Raw genomic sequence first — 20,292 nt, forward strand, 5'->3', positions numbered from 1 at the left:
GAAGAGGTTGCCTGCATTGATTCCTGTGGAGATGGCCATTCACTCCAGCTGCAGGACTTTGAATCTGCACCATTCAGGGTTGGAGCAGGTTGGAAGCAGCTGGGAGTCAACACAGCCCATTCTCCCCGCCTGCCCCCATGGCTGTTGCATACTGAAGTAGCTGCATCAACCATCTCCTGCTGTTCACTCTCTTGTAGTTTCTGTTTCCTATTTCCATTTGGAAATAACGTGAATACCCTTCTCTCCTGGAAATGAGCAAAGGTTAATGTGAGCAGAGTCAAAGTCCTGGGAGCTCTTTGCAATCCTCAGGGTCAGCTCTGTCGCAAGTGAAACAGTGAGAAAGAGAAGGGTGCATTTCCCATGTGCAGAGTGCCTTTTTCTATGGCAGGGGAGGGAAACACCCCCCCCTGCCAAGGACCACATCCCTTGGAGTGGGTGTTGGAATAGTTAGGAGTTGCATACCGGTGATGGGTCGGGCCAAAGCATAGAATCCTAGAGTTGAAAGGGACTACTGAGGCCACCAAGTCCACCCTCCTGCTCAGTGCAGGAATTCAGTTCAAAGCATTCCTGGCAGGTGACTGCCCAGTCTCTACTTAAAGTCCTCCAGTGGTGGAGAGCCTGCCACCTTCCCAAGCACGTGGTTCCATGTAAACGTATGCACACACCCCATACCCACACACACTCCATTCATACAGATGCAGCACATATATGGGGATTTCAACCCTCTCTCTCTCTCTCTCTCTCTCTCTCTCTCTCTCACACACACACACACACACACACACACACTTAGGTGACTGGGAAACAACGGAGCAGTGGCAAAGAAGGCCATGTTCCTTTGCGAGCCAGCCATTCTGCAAGGTACTCCAGGCGCCTTGAGGCCATGGCTCCCAACAGAGACAGTTCCCTTGAATGAGGAGGGGGTCTTCAGAGAGGCAGGGGGTCTTTGATGGCCCATATGAGGAGGCTTCATGAGGTAGAAATGGCCTGTGGGCTGGAGATTGCTGATCCTTGGTGTAAGTACTGAGTCGCTATAATTAGGCAGGTATGGACCTTGTGCCTGAGAAATTAATTGCATTAAGCAAGCCCATGCACCATTCAGAAGCATCCATCTGTGTGCAATTCACCAGGTGTACGAATGCAGGTGTATGAAGCCTGTTCCCCTCTAGGTGCCATTGGACTCCAACTCCCAGCAGTCCAGCCAACATGGCCAGCAGTCAGGGTGTTTGGTAGTGCAAATTCAACAACATTGGAGGTCCACAGGTTCTCAGCCCTGGTTAACGCAGCAGGGCTTTGCTGAGGGTTTGCTCTGCGACCAATTCCTTCCTCCCATGGGGCATGATAGCAGAGTCCGTGGTAGGACTGCTGAGCGAACATCAGCCACCAAAGCCAGATTTCCGAAATGGCTCCGTTTCTCCCTCCTTGCGTGAAACGGCAGCAGCAGCAGCAGCAGCAGAACTGGCCCTGATCTCCTGGATTGCCCCCGTGTGTTTGGAAAAAGATACGACCAGCCTTTGGCAAAGACTGAAGGAAGACTTCCAAGAGGTAGCTCAGGCTGCTCCTTTCTCCGCTGAGCTTCTGCAGCTCCACATGTCTCAGCGCTTTTGGTTTCAGTTGCAAGGAGACTTCCACATTTTGTTCAAATTGGTCCTGAATGTTTGGTTGATCATGTGGTTGGTGCAAATCTGAATTGTTTCCTTGTGTTTCTTGCATGCCTGACAGATACAGTGTGGGGCTAGGCTTGTGGGGCAGGAGGCCAGGCTTCCAGGGGGTGCTCGTGGTATCTCCTTGGGGTGCCAAGGGAGCCCCTCCCTGGGCTGATGTGGCAAGTCCAGATGCCAGGGCCGGCAAGCGTCTTCCTTTCTGCTCTCTGGCGAAGTCACTGGCAGTCAGATCAGGAACAAGGGCCTCTTTGTGCCATAATTAGCTGTCAGGCAGTGCACTCCCTTCTCTCTGCAGACTCGGGGGCAGGCCCTGCCCTTTTCCTTCCCTCCCTACTGGAAGTTGGGTCCTGCTGTCAGGACAAAATGCTTGCTGCTGCTTCATTCTCCAAATCTGGCTTAGTCCTGCCCCAAATTTTATTCTGGGGGAACCTTGACGGACACATGTCATTTCCAGAGGCCAGTGTCTCCTCCTCTTTCTCAGCTCTTCTTTAGCCAGCAGCATACAGAAGACCTGCTCTCCGTGCGTTCCATGCTTGCAGGGGGTTGGACTCGATGGACTCATAGGCCCCTTCCAACTCTATGATTCTAGGAAGCCCTGTGTGTGCTAAATGTGGGCCCTGCAGGGGGTGGCCGGGTGGCTCTTCCCCTCTCCCCAGCCCAACTGCCGTGGCTGCCAAGTAGCATTGTGGTCCAGAAAGTGGGGAGGGGGATGCATCATTTCCTTCCACAGCATGGGGTCTGTGGGTTCTGTCCAGCTGCTTTTCCTGTGGGGGCCCACATGAGTGTTCGTCTTCTGGGTTTGCAGCGAAGTGTGGAATAGCAGGAATGCAGCAGTAGAAGTCGGACAAGGCCGATAAATCACTGAGACTATTGTTCTTCCTATGTGGAAGGTACTTCACAGCCCTTATTATCTTTGGGATATCCTCTCCATCTGGACCTGGAATGGCCCAGGGCAAACTTCCTTCCTTGCTCTCCATGGCAGTTCCAAGTTCCGGATTTTGCAGCCAGCATTGAATGCTGTAAATGAAATGCATGCAGGTTTGGGTAATCTATTTTAAGCACGGAGTTGAGGAGGGGGGTTGACAAAGCTGCCCTTTCTGCCGGTAGGGGTTTGTTGGCTCAGGGGCTCTCCATTCCTGATACATTTGGCTTCCAGCTCCTTTCCCTTTGGCTTAGCTGCCTGAAGGTTTCTCCTGGACTTGTGTTCTCATCTGTCTTTTATGGAGAGGTTAAAAGTTGCTGTGGGCTCACTGTGGGCCAGGATTACTCTCTCTGGGTTTGTGTGTGTGAGGGTGTGATTTTTACAGCCCAGTGGTCCTGCCTACTCCTTATTAGCCCAGTTGGGGGGTAATTTGGCACTCCTTCATGGGTGGCTTTGGTAGGAGCTGAGTCCTCTTGTGTGCCAAGAAACATAGAAACATTGGCAGCAGATGGGCCCTCTTGGTCCACCTAGCCCAGTATTGTGGACACTGACTGGCAGCAGCAGCTCTCCAGGGTTTCAGGCAGGGATTTTACCAGCCCTACCTGGAGATGCTGCCGGGAATTGAACCTGGGACCTTCTGCATGCAAAACGGGCTCTAACTGCCCCTCCCATGATTCATGGCTTCCTTCTGGGCTGCCCCCTGAGGTGCATCTTTGTGGATCTGCCATCTAGCGTAGAGAAGGCTCCACTGTGCTTGGCTGACAGTTCGCAGGGTGTCGTGGACTGGCTACCGCAAGACGTGGCAAATGACGGCCCACTAGTGTGGACACGTGTGTGGCGCGCTACACCATGGAGGGGCTTAAATTGTCCCCTCCTCCAAAATACCCCCTTCTGCTTCATGCCCCCCCCTTTTCAGAATGAGAAAGGAAGCTTCCCATCCCAGGTTTGGCCAGCTTTGAAATTAGGCTGTTCCGTGTACCTTGATTTGGAGAGAGCAGAAGCAGTGTTCCTAATTGATGTTCCTGGCCCTGCAATTCATTAGGAATTGAGTGATGTGCTTCCCAGGCTCACAAGATAGGTGGGGTGTCTAGACGCTGCTGCTGCTGCTTCTGCTGCTGCTCCGCCTTGCCTGGGCCCAGTGCCGCGGGGCGGATGAGCTGGCTTGCAGCCTCCTACACTCGAGCTGTTATCATTGAAGCACTCTGCCTTTTGTGCTGCCTGCCTGCTGCTCCCATGCTCCTTCCCTGCTCCCTTGGTGTGGGAGCCCCAGGCAACACAGTGGTGCCCACGCTAGCAGGGATGTTTCGGAGTTCTGCAACAGGAGCCTCTTGGAAACCAGTGGGAAAGTTTCCAGGCAGACGGGGACGGTGGGTGGATGGGGGATGGAGAGAGAATTGGGTGCTTTATGCACTGTTTGGCATTCTGGGAATCTCCGCATTCTTTGGGGTTTTGTAAGTTGCTAGCGTTTACAACTGTGAAAATAGGCTGCCCGTGGCCAGCGCTGGGGGTAGCTCTGTTAATGACTGTTAGCCATGAGGGGGTATAGTTATTTGTTATTTTATTTCATATGGAGTGTCCGTGGTCAGGGACAGGGGGATGCCACTGAGCACTGGGCTGGGGAACCATTAGCCTCAGGGCTGCTCTTACATCCTTCCATGGTGGATCCCTAGGCAGTGTATGTGGGAGTCCATGGTCGTCTCCCATCCAGGCATTGACCAGACCCAGTCCCACTTAACTTCAGTCAGGTTGCTGTTTCATTTGCCTCCAGGCCTTGCCTTGGCGTTTGCTTACATGGCATCACTTTTCCCAGAAAGGCAGCGGCCGTGTAAGTCCGTGCAAAAACAATCAAGAGTCTCGTGGCACCTTGATGTTTTTAATGTTTAATGTTTTAATCTTGGTAAACCGCCCAGAGAGCTTCGGCTGTGGGGCGTTATAGAAATGTACTAAATAATAATAAGGAAAGGAAAGGGAAAGGAACCTCTCGTGCCAGCACTTGAGTCATTGCTGACTCCTAGAGGGACGCCTGCTTTCACTGATGTTTTCTTGGCAGAATTTGTAGCGGGGTGGTTTGCCGTTGCCTTCCCCAGTCACAGTTACCTTTCCCCCAGCTAGCTGGGTACTCATTTTACCGACCTCGGGAGGATGGAAGGCTGAGTCGACATGAGCCGGCTGCCTGAGAACCAGCTTCCGCTGGGATCGAACTCAGGCCGTAGGGAGAGTTTCGGCTGCAGTAACTGCCGCTTACCACTCTGCGCCACACGAGGCCAAATAATAATAATAATTAATAATAATAAATAATTAAAGGCTACCGAATTTATTCTGCCACAGACCTTCATGGACACTCTCCACTTCCGTCACGTGTGTGTGATGTATCACAATGGGGGTTATTTTAGCAGAACTTTTTTTTTGGAGCGGAGAATAGGCAACCTCCAACATTGAATTTATGTGTCTGTGTCAGAGAGAGAGAGAGAGACTGAGACTTGCTTGAGTAGGTAGAGGAGACCCTTGTGTTTATAGTGGGCTATGCTTGGGAATGGAACACCCTGACTCATCTGCTGAGGTCCCCCATGAGGTGAGCCATGAGTGAACTGTCACGCCGCATCCCTTTTGCAGCTGCATGTTGCAGGCGCCGGGATGTGTGTGGGTGGCCTGGAGGTCAGTAGTGGGAACAAGCCCCCTTTTATGGACCTTCTCCCTAAGGAGCCTTTGAGAAGCTTCCAAGGGTCTCTGGGACCATGCTGGGACCACTTCTGCCCCCTCCTTGCGCTTGCCTGGCTGGGCCTTCAAAGGCCTGCCTGCTGCAGCCTCCAACTCCAAAGCCTTTTTTAGTCCAGGCCGGCTGTTCCGCTCTCCCCCAGCAGACTCCGGTCTCCCTGTTACCTCCAGCTGGGATTTGAGGAATGAGCAAGCTCTCCTTGCTGGTGTGGTGTGCCAGGCTCAAGGGCTGCCTCCCGCGTGCCACCCTTCCCCATCTGGACTCTATTTCCGAAATGCGGCGGCCGAGATGCGCGGGGTGCAGTTCCGGAGCGGAGGATGGCAGCAGCACTGTTTGTTTTCTTTCTGATCTGAGCTCAGCCTCTGGCAGCGTCAGGAGAGAATGTGCTGATTTTGTGCATAGTTGTGCTCTGTGCATTTGGTCTTCCAGCTGACGGTTGTAGGGAGGTCCAGGGGCATGGGGGGAAACTGATGGGAGTGGAGAAGGGGCTGGAAATACATCCCTTTCTATCCCACTCTCCAGGGCAGTTCCAGACTTGCTATTTCCCCCACTCTCCACAAATGCTTGCTCTTGAGCTGTGATGAAGGTTGCTCTTGTCCGTGATATATATCAGGATTTCCATCAGATTTGGACCAGGCTTTCTCTCTCCCTCCAGGGCCAGCTTTTGCTACGTTCAGAGGAAGGTGACAGAATTAGATTCCTCCTTTTGCCCTCTCCTGCCCGAGGTGCCAAATCAAGTTGACCTTAGAATATTGTAAACTGTTTTGCGTTCATAAAAGGTTCTTTGTTCCTCCTGGCATTATTGGAAGGGGGGCCCTGTTTGCATGGCTGAGATCTGCCCCAAACCTGGATCTTGACCACACCTGGTCTCCTGTAGCATGTAGGTAAGATGCTCTTGCAGGGGGTGGAAAGGATTTGGGACTTAGTTCAGGATCTCAGCGTGGCTCATGATTTGCTAAGAGGGGTAGGACTGGAAAGGCAAGAGTGAGACGTTCTCCTGGGCTCATAACCTTTCTGTTCTTATTTGTAAAGTTGATACCCCCACCCCACCGCCCCGCTCCGCCCCACTACTGGAGCTTGCTTCAAACTCTGGAACTGGACTCCAGCAGTTAAGTGGGATGTTGAATGCATTTCCAGCTCCCGGCAAGCAAAGTTCTCGATGCAGAGCAGAAGTGGCCTAGTTAAGAAACCATCATCGGTTCTACTCCAAATTGTTACAACAGGGATAAATGACTGATCCCGCCCTCAGAAACCCACTCTGTCAATCTGCATGCAATTAACAGCATTGAGGTTTTTCTTTTCTTTTTTAGAAAAAGGAATTAAATTGAGGACATCAATTGCTTTTTGACTGGAAGGGTTCTTTGCTTTTATACTAACTGGATAGTTCTAGAACAGGGCTGCTGTCAAGATGTTTTGAATTTGAATTAACTCTGAACGGCAGAATCTCTTCCACATACAGTATATCTGTTTAAATATATATTCCATCCTGTCCCTTAGGGTCCGTGTGACTGGTCATCAGTTAAGATATCAAATCAAGCAATATCGAATCATACTTCCCACCCCCCCTCCACAAGTCGCAAGTTTCTGTACCTTAAAGCATCTAAGCCCTGGCACAAATGTTTTGTTCGTATCCCTACCTGCCCCATTAATCTTAAAGTATAATCCCACTACTTGTACATCCCTTTACGCCTCCAAAGCCTCTTTCCCTATGCTATGCTAACAAAGTCTTATAAACAACCCCCCTTTACATTGAAGCCTGGTTCAGACAACATGCTAAACCATGCTCCTTAACCACAAAATGGTTAATGGAATGCATTCCGTTAACCATTTTGTGGTTAAGGAGCATGGTTTGGCATGTTGTGTGAACCAGGCCACATACTCAGTTAAGTTGCAAGGCCTAAGTAAAACTCCTTCAAACTTAACTTATCCATTTTGTCCAATAGATTTATTTATTTATTTATTTATTTATTTATTTTATTACATTTATATACCGTCCCACAGCCGAAGCTCTCTGGGCGGTTTACAACAATTAAAAATAGAAAACATTAAAAGTATACAAAATTTAAAAAACATAAAAACCAGTATAAAAACAACAGTATCCATTTAAAAACAACAATTCTGGGGTCCATTAAAAACAAACTTAACATTGTTAAATGCTGTTAAAATGCCTGGGAGAAGAGAAAAGTCTTGACCTGGCACCGAAAAGATAACAATGTTGGCGCCAGGCGAGCCTCATCGGGAAGATCATTCCACAGTCGGGGGGCCATCACTGAGAAGGCCCTCTCCCTTGTGGCCATCCTCCGAGCTTCCCTGCCGTACTAGATGATTGAGTACCGGAGCTGTGGTCTCTCCACTGCTGCCTTTAGCCAAGTACTGAAGCTTCATCGCAGCTTTGGTGCCACAGCCAAGAGATGAGGAAGCAGCAGGTGGCCAGCTTTACATGGGAGGGTTCTCGTGTGTGTGTGTGTGTGTGTGTGTGTGTGTGTGTGTGTGTTGTGTGTGTGGATGGTTCCTGATCTTTGGAGAAGTCCCATCCACATTCATTCTCTCCCTTGCCAGCAGGTGTGTGACTCAAAATTTGGATGTTAAATCCTGAGTTGGCTTAGTGGCCGTTGTGCCTGGCAGCAACCAAACAACAACCAATCACAGGCTCCAGAAGCAAAGGTGTGGATACCCAGGCTAGAAGGCAATCTCTTTCCTGGTTGAAGGAGTTGGATTATCTTCCTTGCCTTGGCAGACCTTTTTGAGGATGGGAATCCTCCAACCCCCCCTTTTTTCTTCTTCTTTTTTTACTAAGGAGCTTCTTCAATAGAATTTGACTTTTGCTTGAGACCTGCAGCTTGTTCTAGTCCCTGGAAGATAGGTGGGTGTTGTCTCCTCTTCTTCCTCCTCCTCCTCCTGCATAATAGCTCTCTTGACTTGGTCACTTGGAAAGGTGAGAGCCATTTCCCCCTGGATTCCTGTCTGATCGTGGCCTGGTGTCTCCCTCCATAGTTTTAAGAAGGGGTCTTAGCTTTCTCACATCCTCACAGCCTGGACAAGCCGTGCTTTGCTGCCTTGGGAGATCGAACTGGCCCATGTCTTGGTGCTTAAAATGTTCATACACTATGCTGTCCTCGTTTCTGAGTTTGCTTGGGATGGGGTGTGCATGTGGGTGGGGGAACTATCCTGCCAACTCGTCTCCATACTGGCTCTTGCTATTTGTTTTGGTTTTCGCAGAAAGAGGGTCCCCTTCAGCAGATTGCAATACGATCTTCACCATCATGTGTGTACTGGGAAGGACTCAATGGCAGCATTTCCCCTTGAAGCCTATATACACCAGTTGCTGGAGAACATGGGTGGGAGCGTGCTGTTGCACCCGTGCCCTGTTTGTGGGTTCCTCATCGACAGCTGGTTGGACACTGTGTGAACAGAATGATGGACTAGATGGACCCTTGGTCTGGTCCAGCAGGGCTCTTCTTACGAAGTTCATGCTTGCCACAGTCATGGGAGTGTCATGTCTGGATTCATGGGAGCATTTGGGGCATTCCTTTGGGCCAGCTGTCAGGAGCCCATGGTCTGGAATTAGGAGTGAGCAGAGAAGTGGCCAAGTTTGCCATTGACACCAAATTATTTAAGGTTGCTAAAACACAAAGTGATTGTGAAGAGCTCCAAAGGGATCTCTCCAAGCTGGGAGAGTGGGCATCCAATCATTGATGTGATTCAATGTAAGCAAGCGTAAGGTGATGCATGTTAGGGCAAAACAACAACAACTTCAAGTACAACCTCATGGGATCTGAGCTGGCGGTGACTGAACAAGAAAGAGATCTCAGGGTTGTGACAGACAGCTCGATGAAAATGTCCACCCAGTGTGTAACAGCTGTAAAGAAGGCAAACTCCATGTTAGGCATTAGAAGAAAAGGAATTGAGAATAAAACGGCCAGTATCATATTGCCTTTATCCAAATCTATGGTGCGACCACCTTTATTTATTTATTTATTGCATTTTTATACCGCCCAATAGCCAAAGCTCCCTTAGAATACTGTATTCACCCTTAGAATACTGTGTACAGTTCTGGTCAATGCACTTTAAAAAAATGATATAATAGAGCTGGAATAAGTGCACAAAATGGCAACTGAAATGATTAAGGGGCTGGATGGAGCATCTCCCCTGTGAGGGAAGGTTACATCAGCTGGGATTGTTTAGCTTGGAAAAAAGGAGGCTAAGGGGAGACATGATAGAGGTGTACGAAATTATGCATGGTGTGGAGAATGTGGATAGAGAGACACTTTTCTCCCTCTCTCAAAATACTAGAACCCAAACAGATCATCCCATGAAGCTAATTGTTGGGAGATTCAGGACAAATAAAAGGAAGGACTTCTTCACACAGCGCATAGTTAAATTATGGAATTCACTACCACAAGATGTAGCGATGGCCACCACCTCCCTCACCAGGCTTTGACGCGCACACCTCCCTCAGGCTAAGCACCACTACTTAAATACCCGAGGAAGGGGTAAAAAGTAACCCGTAACCTTTCCCTTATAGCAGAGGGGGAAAGTAAGGAGGTTTGGACAAGGCACTTCTGTGAATACAGCGGGCTGAAGGCTTAATGTAATGTGTTTATTTATTAACTGATAGAGCAGGAGACACAGCCAAACTGACACGTGGTTTTTCGGTAGCAAGATAAAGATGTTTATTGTTGTTTACAGTTCTTAGTCCCTTCAAATTCTATTCAAATCCTGCCTATTTTTAAGAATTCTAGTAGTAACAATTCTAATAATAACAACAATCCTTAGTCCCTAGGATCTTATTTCCACTAACTCCTCACACAACTCCTGACAAGAACACACACAGCTAAACACATCTACCCTCAAAAAATCCAACCACCAACCGAACCCCTCAGACCATTCAGCTCCCCCATATATAGACTCCTCCCCCTTTTCCACAGCATCACCAGCCACACCCACTCAGTCCAACATTCCGCACTCTCTAGACATCGTCATTCAGACATACCTAAGGGAATAGAAATGTGGGTAACACCACAGCCACCAATTTCGATGGCTTTAAAAGGAGGTTGGATAAATTCCTGGAGGAGAAGGCTATCAATGGCTACTGGCCCTGATGGTTGTGTGCTGCCTCAAGTATCCGAGGCAGTAAGCTTGTTGCACCAGTTGCTGGGGAACATGGGTGGGAGGGTGCTGTTCTACCATGTCCTGCTTTGTTGGTCCCTGGCCGACAGCTGATTGGCCACTGTGTGAACAGAGTGATGGACTAAATGGACCCTCGGTCTGATCCAGCAGGGCTCTTCTTGTGTTCTTATGGATGCATCATGGAAGAGACTGCAGCTTTTCCACAGCGCTCTCACTCTATGATGCATATGTGGGTAGGTGGGAGAGAAAGCGGAAATGTGCTCCATGAAGGTCACTGGACGTTTCCCCAGCCATCAGCCCATCTCCACAAGCCACAGAGCAAGAGGCTGGACCTGGAAGTGCAGGGCGGCCTCCAACCAGGTTGAAGCTGCCAAGGGAAGGACTTGTGGCTCTTACCTTGAAGCACAACTTCTCTGGAGTTGGCCTCACCCTGTGTCAAAGCCTGCAGACTGGTGGCCAAGCCATTAGCATGAAGAGGTTGGGTGGGGTTTCTGCTTGTTTGGGGAGGGTTAAATAACACCACCCCACGGCTGGTCACTTGCTGTTCTGTTAGCCAGGGTGCAGGCCGCTGGGCGTGGCATCCGTGTGGTAGCTGTGCAAAGGCGTTGTGGGCTCGAGACCGTCCCGCTGGCATTTGGGCAGCACAATGGGCCCTTGTCTCGGCCAGGCCACGGGGGAAGCAGCTGGGGCTGCTCCTTGCATTTGCTCTCCGATGCATGTGACTCTGGTGGGGAAGGACGGCTCAGCCCTGCTCTGCTTGGTGCTGCAGCCCCAGCTTGGTCTCGGAGCCTTTTCTAGGCAGAGTTGTCCCCGCTGGGCTCTTCAGTCCCAGGCCTGGAGGTGGCCTGCGTCCAGGTGAGATCTTTGTCCCGCCTGTGTGGAGTCAGCAGAGGACAGCTGAGGTATCGGCAGAGGGGCCTCCCCTCTTGGCATGCCCAGGGCAAGCCTGTTTTTTTCAAAGCGGTGTGTGTGAGTCAAAGGGTCTTAAAGTCAAGCAGAAATGGGGGGGGTTCCAAGTGCAGGGGCAACACGTTTGCCCAGAGGTGGTTGCATTGTGTGTGTTGCCGAGGGGGGCGGGTGGCAATCCCAGCCAACTATCTTCCTATGAGGTTGGCTGGAATAGCTACCAAAGTTGCTGGTGGAGGCAGTTTTAAAGAAGAGGGAGGGCCGTGGCTGAAGGGAGAAAAATAAAACAAGACCAGGACAAAGTTTGGATTGCGTCGGATTTTTATATTTTAATAAAAGGCAGGCTACGAGTGTGTCAAATAATCCTGCTGCAAACTGAGTTGGAGGGATGTGGCAGCCACCAGCCCTGTTGACGGAGGAAAGGGCTGTGCAGAGAGTTGCAGCGAACGGAATGGGGGGGGGGGGCGGCGTTGTGGTTTGTTGCTGTTTGCTGTATTGCTACCTTGTGTTAAACATCTGTTCTCACAGCCGCTTCTTAGAGGAAATAGGAGGATCTGTGGAGAATCGGAGTTCTTTCTTTCTCATTGCAAACACTTCTGTCCTCCGGTGAAGTAAACGCCCAGCTGGAATTTGCCTCTCTGCCATTTCTGGGGCCTCTATAGCACTTAATGCAAGTGACTGGGCTAAAGGGGAAAAAAAGTGCCCGTAGGAAGTCCGTGTGTGTTGCTTGCAGAGTGACCCTTCTCAGGGAGACAGGCTAGATGGTTTTGTGCAGTTCCTCCTGCTTTGGCAAGTGGCCAGGGCAGTGGTCACTAGGTGGACAGTGTCCCATCTTTGATCGGCCTCCAAGTGAGGGCGCATTGTGCTCTGACGTTTGTGGCATTGTCCCGGTCCAGGTGGAAGATGGCGGGAAGGCGGCCTTGTCGCAGAAGATGCGCTCCGGGGATGAGTTGGTGAACATCAACGGGACCCCGCTCTACGGCTCTCGGCAGGAGGCCCTCATCCTCATCAAGGGGTCCTACCGCACACTCAAGATGATCATCCGGAGGTGAGAGGCAGGTCCAGGTGGGGTTGTGGTGGCAGTCGAGGCTTTGCAGATGAATCCTTCTCGATCCAAGAGGTCCTCTCCTTCCTCACCTTTGCATCAGACCTGTGGGCACTGGGTGTGTGTGTGTGTGGGTAGCAATGCTCCTTAGCGGCGCTTGAAACGAGCTGGGATTATAGCCACAGCTAGGGATGTGCAAGAATTTAATTCACATTTGAAAAAAGGACCAAAACGCCTACTAGCAACCTCGAATGTGAGTGCGATTTTCGGGAAAAGCTTGCACATTCTCGAGCTTCTGCTTACATTTGCCAAATATGTCCTTTTGCAGGGAAATGTGAACTTTTGGCATTTTTTTTTAAAAAAGGACACACTTTCACTCCTTAATTAATGGTTGAAAGTATGCATTTGAGTTAAAGAAGTGCCCCTCTCCAGTTCAAAAATGCACCCTTTTCCTATTTAAATAAGACGCCGGCCGCGCTCACACTGACATTGGCAAGCAAGAGTGAGGTGAAACAGGCATCAGTCTGGGAAAAGGTGAGCCTCAACAAGCACGGAAGTCATTCCTTGGCCCTTTCTGAGCCACAGCTAAAGAGGCGAGCTGGGCTGGTAGGAACCCTCTTCACCGTGTTGTGGTGGTGCCATCAACCGTTTCCAGCTCCTTTATCGAACACCAGGGCTCCTGTAGCTGAACTGCTGCTGCCGTCCTGTGGCAGGAATTAGGACTTGCATGTCAGTTTGCTGCAAGCCAAGGCCAAACCATGGACAGCATGCAAGGACATCTTTTTCCTACACACCCACCCACACACCCTGCACAACTGAGTGAACTGGGATGACTCAGAAACAGCCTGTTTTTCGATGAAACCTTCCTTGTCTTTCCTGCTCCCCACCCCCAAATCACGCACCAGCAATAATTTAGGAGTTTAATATTTTGATGCTGCAGCACACAACAATGTAAGACCACGTGAAAAGCAAAACTGGCGCACTTATTTCTTTTCCGGGACCAGCTACAATTGGCAGAAGAATGTGCCAATAAAATGTTCTTCAATATTTTAGAGTTCTGCAGAACGTTTCCCCACCCCAGGAAGAACAGAAAGAGAAACTACTTTACAACTGTTAAGAGAACAAATGTTCATCTGACTGATAAGTAATTTGTAAATACTGCTGGATTGGGACAAGGGAGGGAATATCCCTGCATGGCTTCCCTTTTGGAGGAAGGCACAGTAAGACGAGTAGCTATTGTAACCCGACCCACCCACCCCTGTTTGCTACAAATACCTGGATGGTTGCCACTGCAGCTAGCTTTGCAGTATGATGCTATAACCCCCAGAAGGGGATGGAGATTGGGTCGACGTGACCATTTTGGCCAACAGTTGGTAAATCTAGGAGGAGCGTCATTGCTCTGCTCTGTGGCCACATGAAGGCATTGGCTGTTAAGAAGTCTAAGGCTGCAATGCTATCACTGCTTAGCTGAGAGTAAGCCCTACTGGACTCCATTGATTTGACTTCTGAGTAGACGTGTTTTGTGTCCAGTTCTGGGATCCACAATTCAAGAAGGACACAGACAAGCTGGAGCGTGTTCAGAGGAGGGCAACCAGAATGATCAGGGGTCTGGAAACAAAGCCCTATGAAGAGAGACTGAAAGAACTGGGCATGTTTAGCCCAGAGAAGAGAAGAGTGAGGGGAGATATGATAGCACTCTTCAAATACTTGAAAGGTTGTCACACAAAGGAGGGCCAGGCTCTCTTCTCGATCCTCCCAGAGTGCAGGACACGGAATAACGGGCTCAAGTTAAAGGAAGCCAGATTCCAGCTGGACACCAGGAAAAACTTCCTGACTGTTAGAGCAGTACGACAAAGGAATCAGTTACCTAGGGAGGTGGTGGGCTCTCCCACACTAGAGGCCTTCAAGAGGCAGCTGGACAACCATCTGTCAGGGATGCTTTAGGGTGGATTCCAGTATTGAGCAGGGGGTTGGACTTGATGGCCTTAAAGGCCCCTTCCAACTCTGCTATTCTATAATTCCATGTATAGGTTTGCACTGTTAATCCTTGATTTGCCTGATGGGAATCCTAGGATGCTAAACTTTTTGTGAACCGCCCAGATTTTTGTGAACCATCCAGAGAGCTTCGGCTATTGGGCTGTATAAAAATGTAATAAATAAATAAACTCCATGTGAGTCTTTGCACTGCATGTTTTTGTGGCGAGGCTACAGCTGTATGGAACATGTATGTGTTCTCGAATGCATTTGCATTGCTAAAGACAGTTTACAACAATGAAAAACAAAGCAACCCATAAGAGAGAGAGAGAGAGAGAGAGAGAGAGAGAGAGAGAGAGAGAAAGCAAGCAACAGCATAAAAACAGAAATAGGCTCAGCAGATTAAAAACTTCCTAAAACAAGGGTCCACCACATAAAAAACATCTGCCTGGCCAGAACAGGACAATTTTAACCAGTCAGCAAAAAGTGATAAGATAGGTCGGGGGGGGGGGGTGGCAAAATGGCTCCCATGGGGTATGGTATTCCACAAGCCCCTGAGATCCGTCTGTTGCGATTTCTGCGCTTCTGAGAGAAGGGCTGCAGGTTGGTCCCATGCGCTGGAGCGGAGTGGGAACAGCCCAGCCCTGCTCTGCCACTGATGGTGGCACGCCATGCATTGGGATCCCAAACTGCCTCATGCAAACTGCCACCCCTTCTTGTATCGGAGAAAAGTTGGCTGAAAAAACCCCATGTTACAGGAAAATCAGATATGTGTTCTTGTCAAAGAGAGCCTAGTTGCAGAGGTGCTGTTGGCCCTGGGCTGCTGGTTGCCACTAGTCCCCCTGGCATTGCCCTCTTCTCCTGCTCCACTCCTCTGCCCACATACTGATTCTCCTCGACCCCCAGTCCAGTGGCTTCCACCACCGCAGAGCCGGCAATGATCTCACTCGTCCTGTGCGCTGTCCCAGCCACTTCCTGTGTGGGGTGAGTGCAGAGGCTTAGCTGGCTGCAGCTGCTCCTGCAGGAGGAATTCTGGAATTCCCCCTGCCGGGCTGGAGCTCCCTCTGTCCTCGTGGGGGTCTTCCTCCCCCCCGAGATGCCCTGGCAACAGGTCTTCTGGCTCCTGCTTGAGGGGTCCCCAGCCAGCAGGTGCTCTGCGCTCTCTGGGTCCACAGAGGCACAGGATGTTTTCTTCGTCCCATCTGCCTTTTGTCCCCCCGTCTTGCTGCAGAGGAGGAGGCGGCTGCTCAAAACTCAAAAGAGCCAGGAAGCCCCGTTCCCTTGGGGGGGTCTCTCTGCTCTGATATGACCACTGCCTGCTCCGTTATCTCCCTGGACATCACTTCCTCACCGCTTCCTGGCTGGGAGGAGATGAGGACGGCGTCTGGCTCTGGCAGCATGGAGGGGGAGCAGGAAACCCCTGGCCGGCAAGGAGACCCGCCCTGTTGTGCTGGGCTGGCTTGCAGATTTTCAGACCCTCTTCCCCACAGCTCTGTGTGGGCTGGAGCTCTGGGAGAGGGGGGCTCTTTGTCCGGCAAGCCATCCCCCCCCCCAGGTCTCCCCGCTGCCAGGTGACAGGTGAGTAGGAGCCTGGAGGGCGCTCACCTTTGCCTCCCGTCCGTTGCTGTGTCTAGTCCCCTGTGCGGAGGGCGTCCGGTGAATCCTTTTCTCCTTCCCAGAGTCGAGGAAGGAGGATCCGCCTGCCCTGGACTGCGAGGTCCGTCACAGGTTTCCTCCTGCTGTAGGACCCATGGAGCTAGCTCCTGTTGACCCTGACTCTGCCGGGAGATTCTGCAAGCACCCTTGTCTGGGATGTCCCTCGGCAGACCAGCTCTGTTCCCTCTTCAGCCGTCTTTGCTTCCTTCACGGCATAAATCTGCATGGTGCCAGTGGCCCGACAGGGGCATGGCTGGATCCTGTATCTACCCTCCCTAGATCTGTAAATAGGCCGCACGACCCCCTTGGGAGCATGCTGGGCTATGTTGTACTTTGGCTGTGGCAGAGAAGGTGGCTTTGCACCTGCTCAGCTAACCGGCTTTCGGTACCCTTCCTTCAGAGCAGGCTTCGCCTTGCTAGTGCAGTGTAGCAGTTGACAGTGTGAGCTATGAGCCTGGAAGTTCCCTTTCAGATTTCGGCGCCGGTATGAGTGGGCTGGGTGGCTTTTGTTCAGCAACCAGCTGCTGGGTCATTGTGGTTTTGGGTTGCATGGATTGGTGACCTCATTGCCACAGGGTGGCTGGGTGCTCCTTTCCATCTCTCCCCCTTCCCCTAAACTCTTGGGTTCTTCAAAGCAGCCCACAGCCCTCAAGAGGCAGGGCACCTGTCCTGTCTGTCAAAGGTCCCAGGTTTGATCCCCGCCAGGTAGGGCTGAGAAAGATCCCTGGCTGAGAGCTGCCATTGCTAGAGAGACCAATGCAGACCTAGACGAAGATGCCTTGGGATGTTTCTCTGCCTTTTGCATTATGGGGTCTCTCTGGGCTGTCTGAGCAGTGCTGGGGAGCATGGGGAGTTCTTCCAGGCCTGTGTTTTCACTCCTGGGAGGAGAGTTGGAGTCCTGCCATTGTTGACGGGTTCTCTGTCGAAATGGTTGCCTTCTTTTTTAGGGAGAAAAATGCCCGATAAGTCCTGGAATTCCCCACCCAGCATATGTAAGATTGGACCCTTAGTGGCTTTTCATTTGATTGCCACACCCTTAAAGGCTTTTCATCTGCAGGCCGGGAGCGTTGCCTCTTAATAATTTCTCCTCCAAGCAGCTTGGGGTGTGGTTCCTTCTCCTGCTCGTTGTATCCTCACAACAACCCTGTGAGGTAGGGCAGTCTGAGGGAAACAGTAACTAGCCCGAGTCCTCCCAGCGAGCTTCGAGGCCCAGTGCGGATTTAAACTAAGACTGTGGTGAAATGCCTCCCCGCCCTGGACACAGACACACACACTTCACCACTGCATTTGCAGGAGATGAATTGGGGCAGAGCCTTTCCCCAATTTGGGGATGGGGGTACAGGTCAAAAATAGGTATAGCATTGCAGGGGAGGAGACTACGAAGTTATGTTGACTTTCTATACTGTGGCTAGCAGCATAGGCTTTCTACTCTCTCTCTCTCTCTCTCTCTCTCTCTCTCTCTCTCTCTCTCGTGGGTATATTGGTGGTGGGTGTGGGTGTGGGTGTGATGCAGCATATAGCTGATAACAGCTAGGACTCTTCTAGCAGGGAGCTGGCTGGTAGCCACTAGCCACTGCTCAGTCATCTCCCAGAAGATCTCTAGCTCTTGTTTCTACCCATTATATTGCTCCCGCTCCAATCCCCGCTCCAGACATGCACATTCAAGGAAATGTGAGAAACCGGAGCTGCTGTTGCCCTCTATCCTAGGTGAAGCGAAGGGAAGTGAGAAGTCTCCCACTTCTGCAAATATTTTTGTACACATAAAAGAATAATAATCACACAGCCTGCCCTGGGTGTGTGGTGAGGAAGGCAGATTCATCACCCCTCCACAAAACCCCACAATGGGATGTTTCGGCACTGGGGCTATCCCTATTTTGAACCCAGGTCCGTTTCACCACCTCCCCCCGGTTCTAGTCTGTAAGCACCGCACTGCTTTTGTATGATGCTGCGAGCATCCCTGGAGCTTTCTTTTGTTCGTTCGTTCTAAATTCAGCTGCGGAACACATCCAGGCGGGGTTTGGATGTGGGGCAGGGCTGCTCAGCCTGCAGCTGGGGGAGAGGTTGTAGGGGTTTGGGGTGTGGGGAAGCGGCGGCAGGCATCTTTGAGTGGGCGCTATAGGCTGGGTGGGGAACGGAGCTGGGGAGAGAGCTGGGGCTGGCTGTGGGCCCCAGCGCCAGCCTTATCCAGGGAGCCCCGCACTCCACACTTCCGTGGGGCAGCGAGAGGACCCCTCCGTGCCCTGTCTTCCGGTGACTGCTCATAAGCGGGAGCTGCTCTTGGGGGGCTCTGAGTGCCGCTTCCTCCTCTTCATTTCCTCTCTCTTCTGGCTGCCTGGCAGGAGGAACGTGCCGGTCATCAGGCCCCACTCATGGCACCTGGCCAAGCTTTCCGAGGTCCGGACTGAGGTGGCCACCATGCACTTTCCTGCGGATGCCTTCAGCCTTTCCTGGCACTCGGGATGTGACACCAGGTGAGTGGTGGTTAGGGCTGGGATCTCCCCTGCTCCCTGGCCTCCAGCTTGCAAAGCCCTTCAGCCCCATAGAGGAGTAGGGTGGCAAGGCTGTTGCTCTTGTTGGCCTCTCCCATTCCTTGATGGCTCCTGTCCTGATGACCATGTGCTACCTCCAGTATCAGAGGCAGTAAGCCTGTGTTGCACCAGTTGCCGGGGAACATGGTGGGAGGGTGCTGTTGCACTGTGTCCCGTATGCTGGTCCCTGATCGACAGCTGATTGGCCAATGTGTGTACAGATTGCTGGACTAGCAGGACTCTTGGTCTGACCCAGCATCAGGGCTCTTCTTAGGTTCTTACGATGACTGGCCCAGAGTTATCTTTGCAGCAGAGGGATGAGCGAGTGCCACGCTAGCCCCTGCTTTATGTCTCCAACGGCAGAAACACGGCTGCCTGCCTGCCTGCCTGCCTGCCTGCCTGCCGTCCTCTCCCAGCGGAGCTGGTCGGACTTGGCTCAGTGCGACAGAGCACCTGCTTCGTATGCAGAAGGTCCCAGGTTTGATCCCCGCCTTCTCCAGGTCGGGCAAGGAAACAATCCTGCCCGAAACCCTGGAAAGCTGCTGCCAGTCAGTGTCGACAATATTGGGCTGGATGGACTCAGTACAAGGCCGTTCCCTGTGTTCTATTTGCATCCCTTGCGCTCTCTTGGGCTCAGGGTGGGCAGCAGAGTGTTGTTCGGCAGGGCTGGACCCGCCCTGTCTGGACGGGGGCAGCAGTTTGATTTGGGGCCCAGTCGGCTGGCTGGCTTTCTGGGGGCATCTCCCTGGTGTTTGTCTGGGAGTGCAGAAGATGGATCCTGCATGGATGGGTTCTGCCTGTTTTGCTTCTGGACGCTTGTCTCTCTCTCCCTCTCTGCCTGGCCGAAAATGCCCATGGGGCTGGCCTGGGAGTTTCTCCTAGTTGGCTGGCTTCTTACTTCCCTCCCAGGAGGCCTTGCTGGCCTGGGCATAACTGTCCTCCCAATTTAGAGAACCAGGCACGGGACACGGTGGCAGCAGAGGCAGCTTCGTCATGGGGCTCGTCCAGCTCTTGCACCCGTCATCCCTCCCCCTTCTTAGCTGCTTGTTCGGGCTGAGGTTTCGCTCGTCCCCCATCAGGAAGGGAGGCGGCCCGGGAACCGCTCTGGCTGCCAGCAAAGGAGGCAATGAATTCCAGATCGGTTGCCCAAGTGGAGCAGGAGGAGGCAGACCTGCCAACGCTCTCTGGGTTGGAGGGTGTGGCCGGGTTGGCAGGAGTGGATCTGTGAGCTCCTGCCCGGCTGGAAAGGGGGTCTTCCCAACTCCAGACCAAGTAGGGTGACGGAGATTGCATTTAACCTCCCTCCCCACCCCCATTAAAAAAAAAAAGCACTACTCCTGGATTTTGAAATGGGAGACGTCTGCCTTCTAAACAAAGTCAAGAAGGAAGTGCCTTGAAATTCACCTCTCCTCTGCCCCCTTCCCTGCCCGAATCTTGTGAACAAGTGAAAGTGATTGATCTTTCCCAGGGAGGACCCGGGACTTCACAGTGTGTGCCCCACCCGCACCCCATGGGGCTTTAACGGGCTACTGGATGAATCGTTCTGCCTAGACGCTACCATGGATGAGTGGGTGGGGGGGCAAATGAAGTTATGACGAAGTTGTGGGGGATCCTTCCAAAGGGTGGCCCTCACAGCACAGAAGGGAAAGGAGCTTCCCACCACCACCACCAATGAGGAAGTGGGGCAGGACAACATGGGCGTCCAGAGCTGTTTTGTTTGGCTGCTGGCTCTCCCTGACCTCCTGGGCTTCATC

At 51.7% G+C, this 20,292-nt stretch overlaps 1 protein-coding gene across 4 annotated transcripts in view; it reads left to right on the top strand.

Annotated features, from left to right (window-relative positions):
• Positions 1-20,292, top strand: part of SHROOM4 (shroom family member 4) — a 42,582-nt gene that overhangs the window by 5,197 nt on the left and 17,093 nt on the right. For 2 of the 4 annotated variants that reach the window (XM_063141767.1, XM_063141768.1), the window contains exons 2-3: positions 12,232-12,383; positions 18,350-18,481. In XM_063141767.1, coding sequence (XP_062997837.1) covers positions 12,232-12,383; positions 18,350-18,481 — 284 coding nt within the window. Of the gene's footprint in view, positions 1-12,231; positions 12,384-15,761; positions 15,933-18,349; positions 18,482-20,292 lie in introns of those variants that run through there. The other 2 variants (XM_063141770.1, XM_063141769.1) reach the window with 2 other exon arrangements.

This window comes from Elgaria multicarinata, chromosome 15, assembly GCF_023053635.1.
Source record: "Elgaria multicarinata webbii isolate HBS135686 ecotype San Diego chromosome 15, rElgMul1.1.pri, whole genome shotgun sequence".
NCBI classification, from domain to species: Eukaryota; Metazoa; Chordata; class Lepidosauria; order Squamata; family Anguidae; genus Elgaria; species Elgaria multicarinata.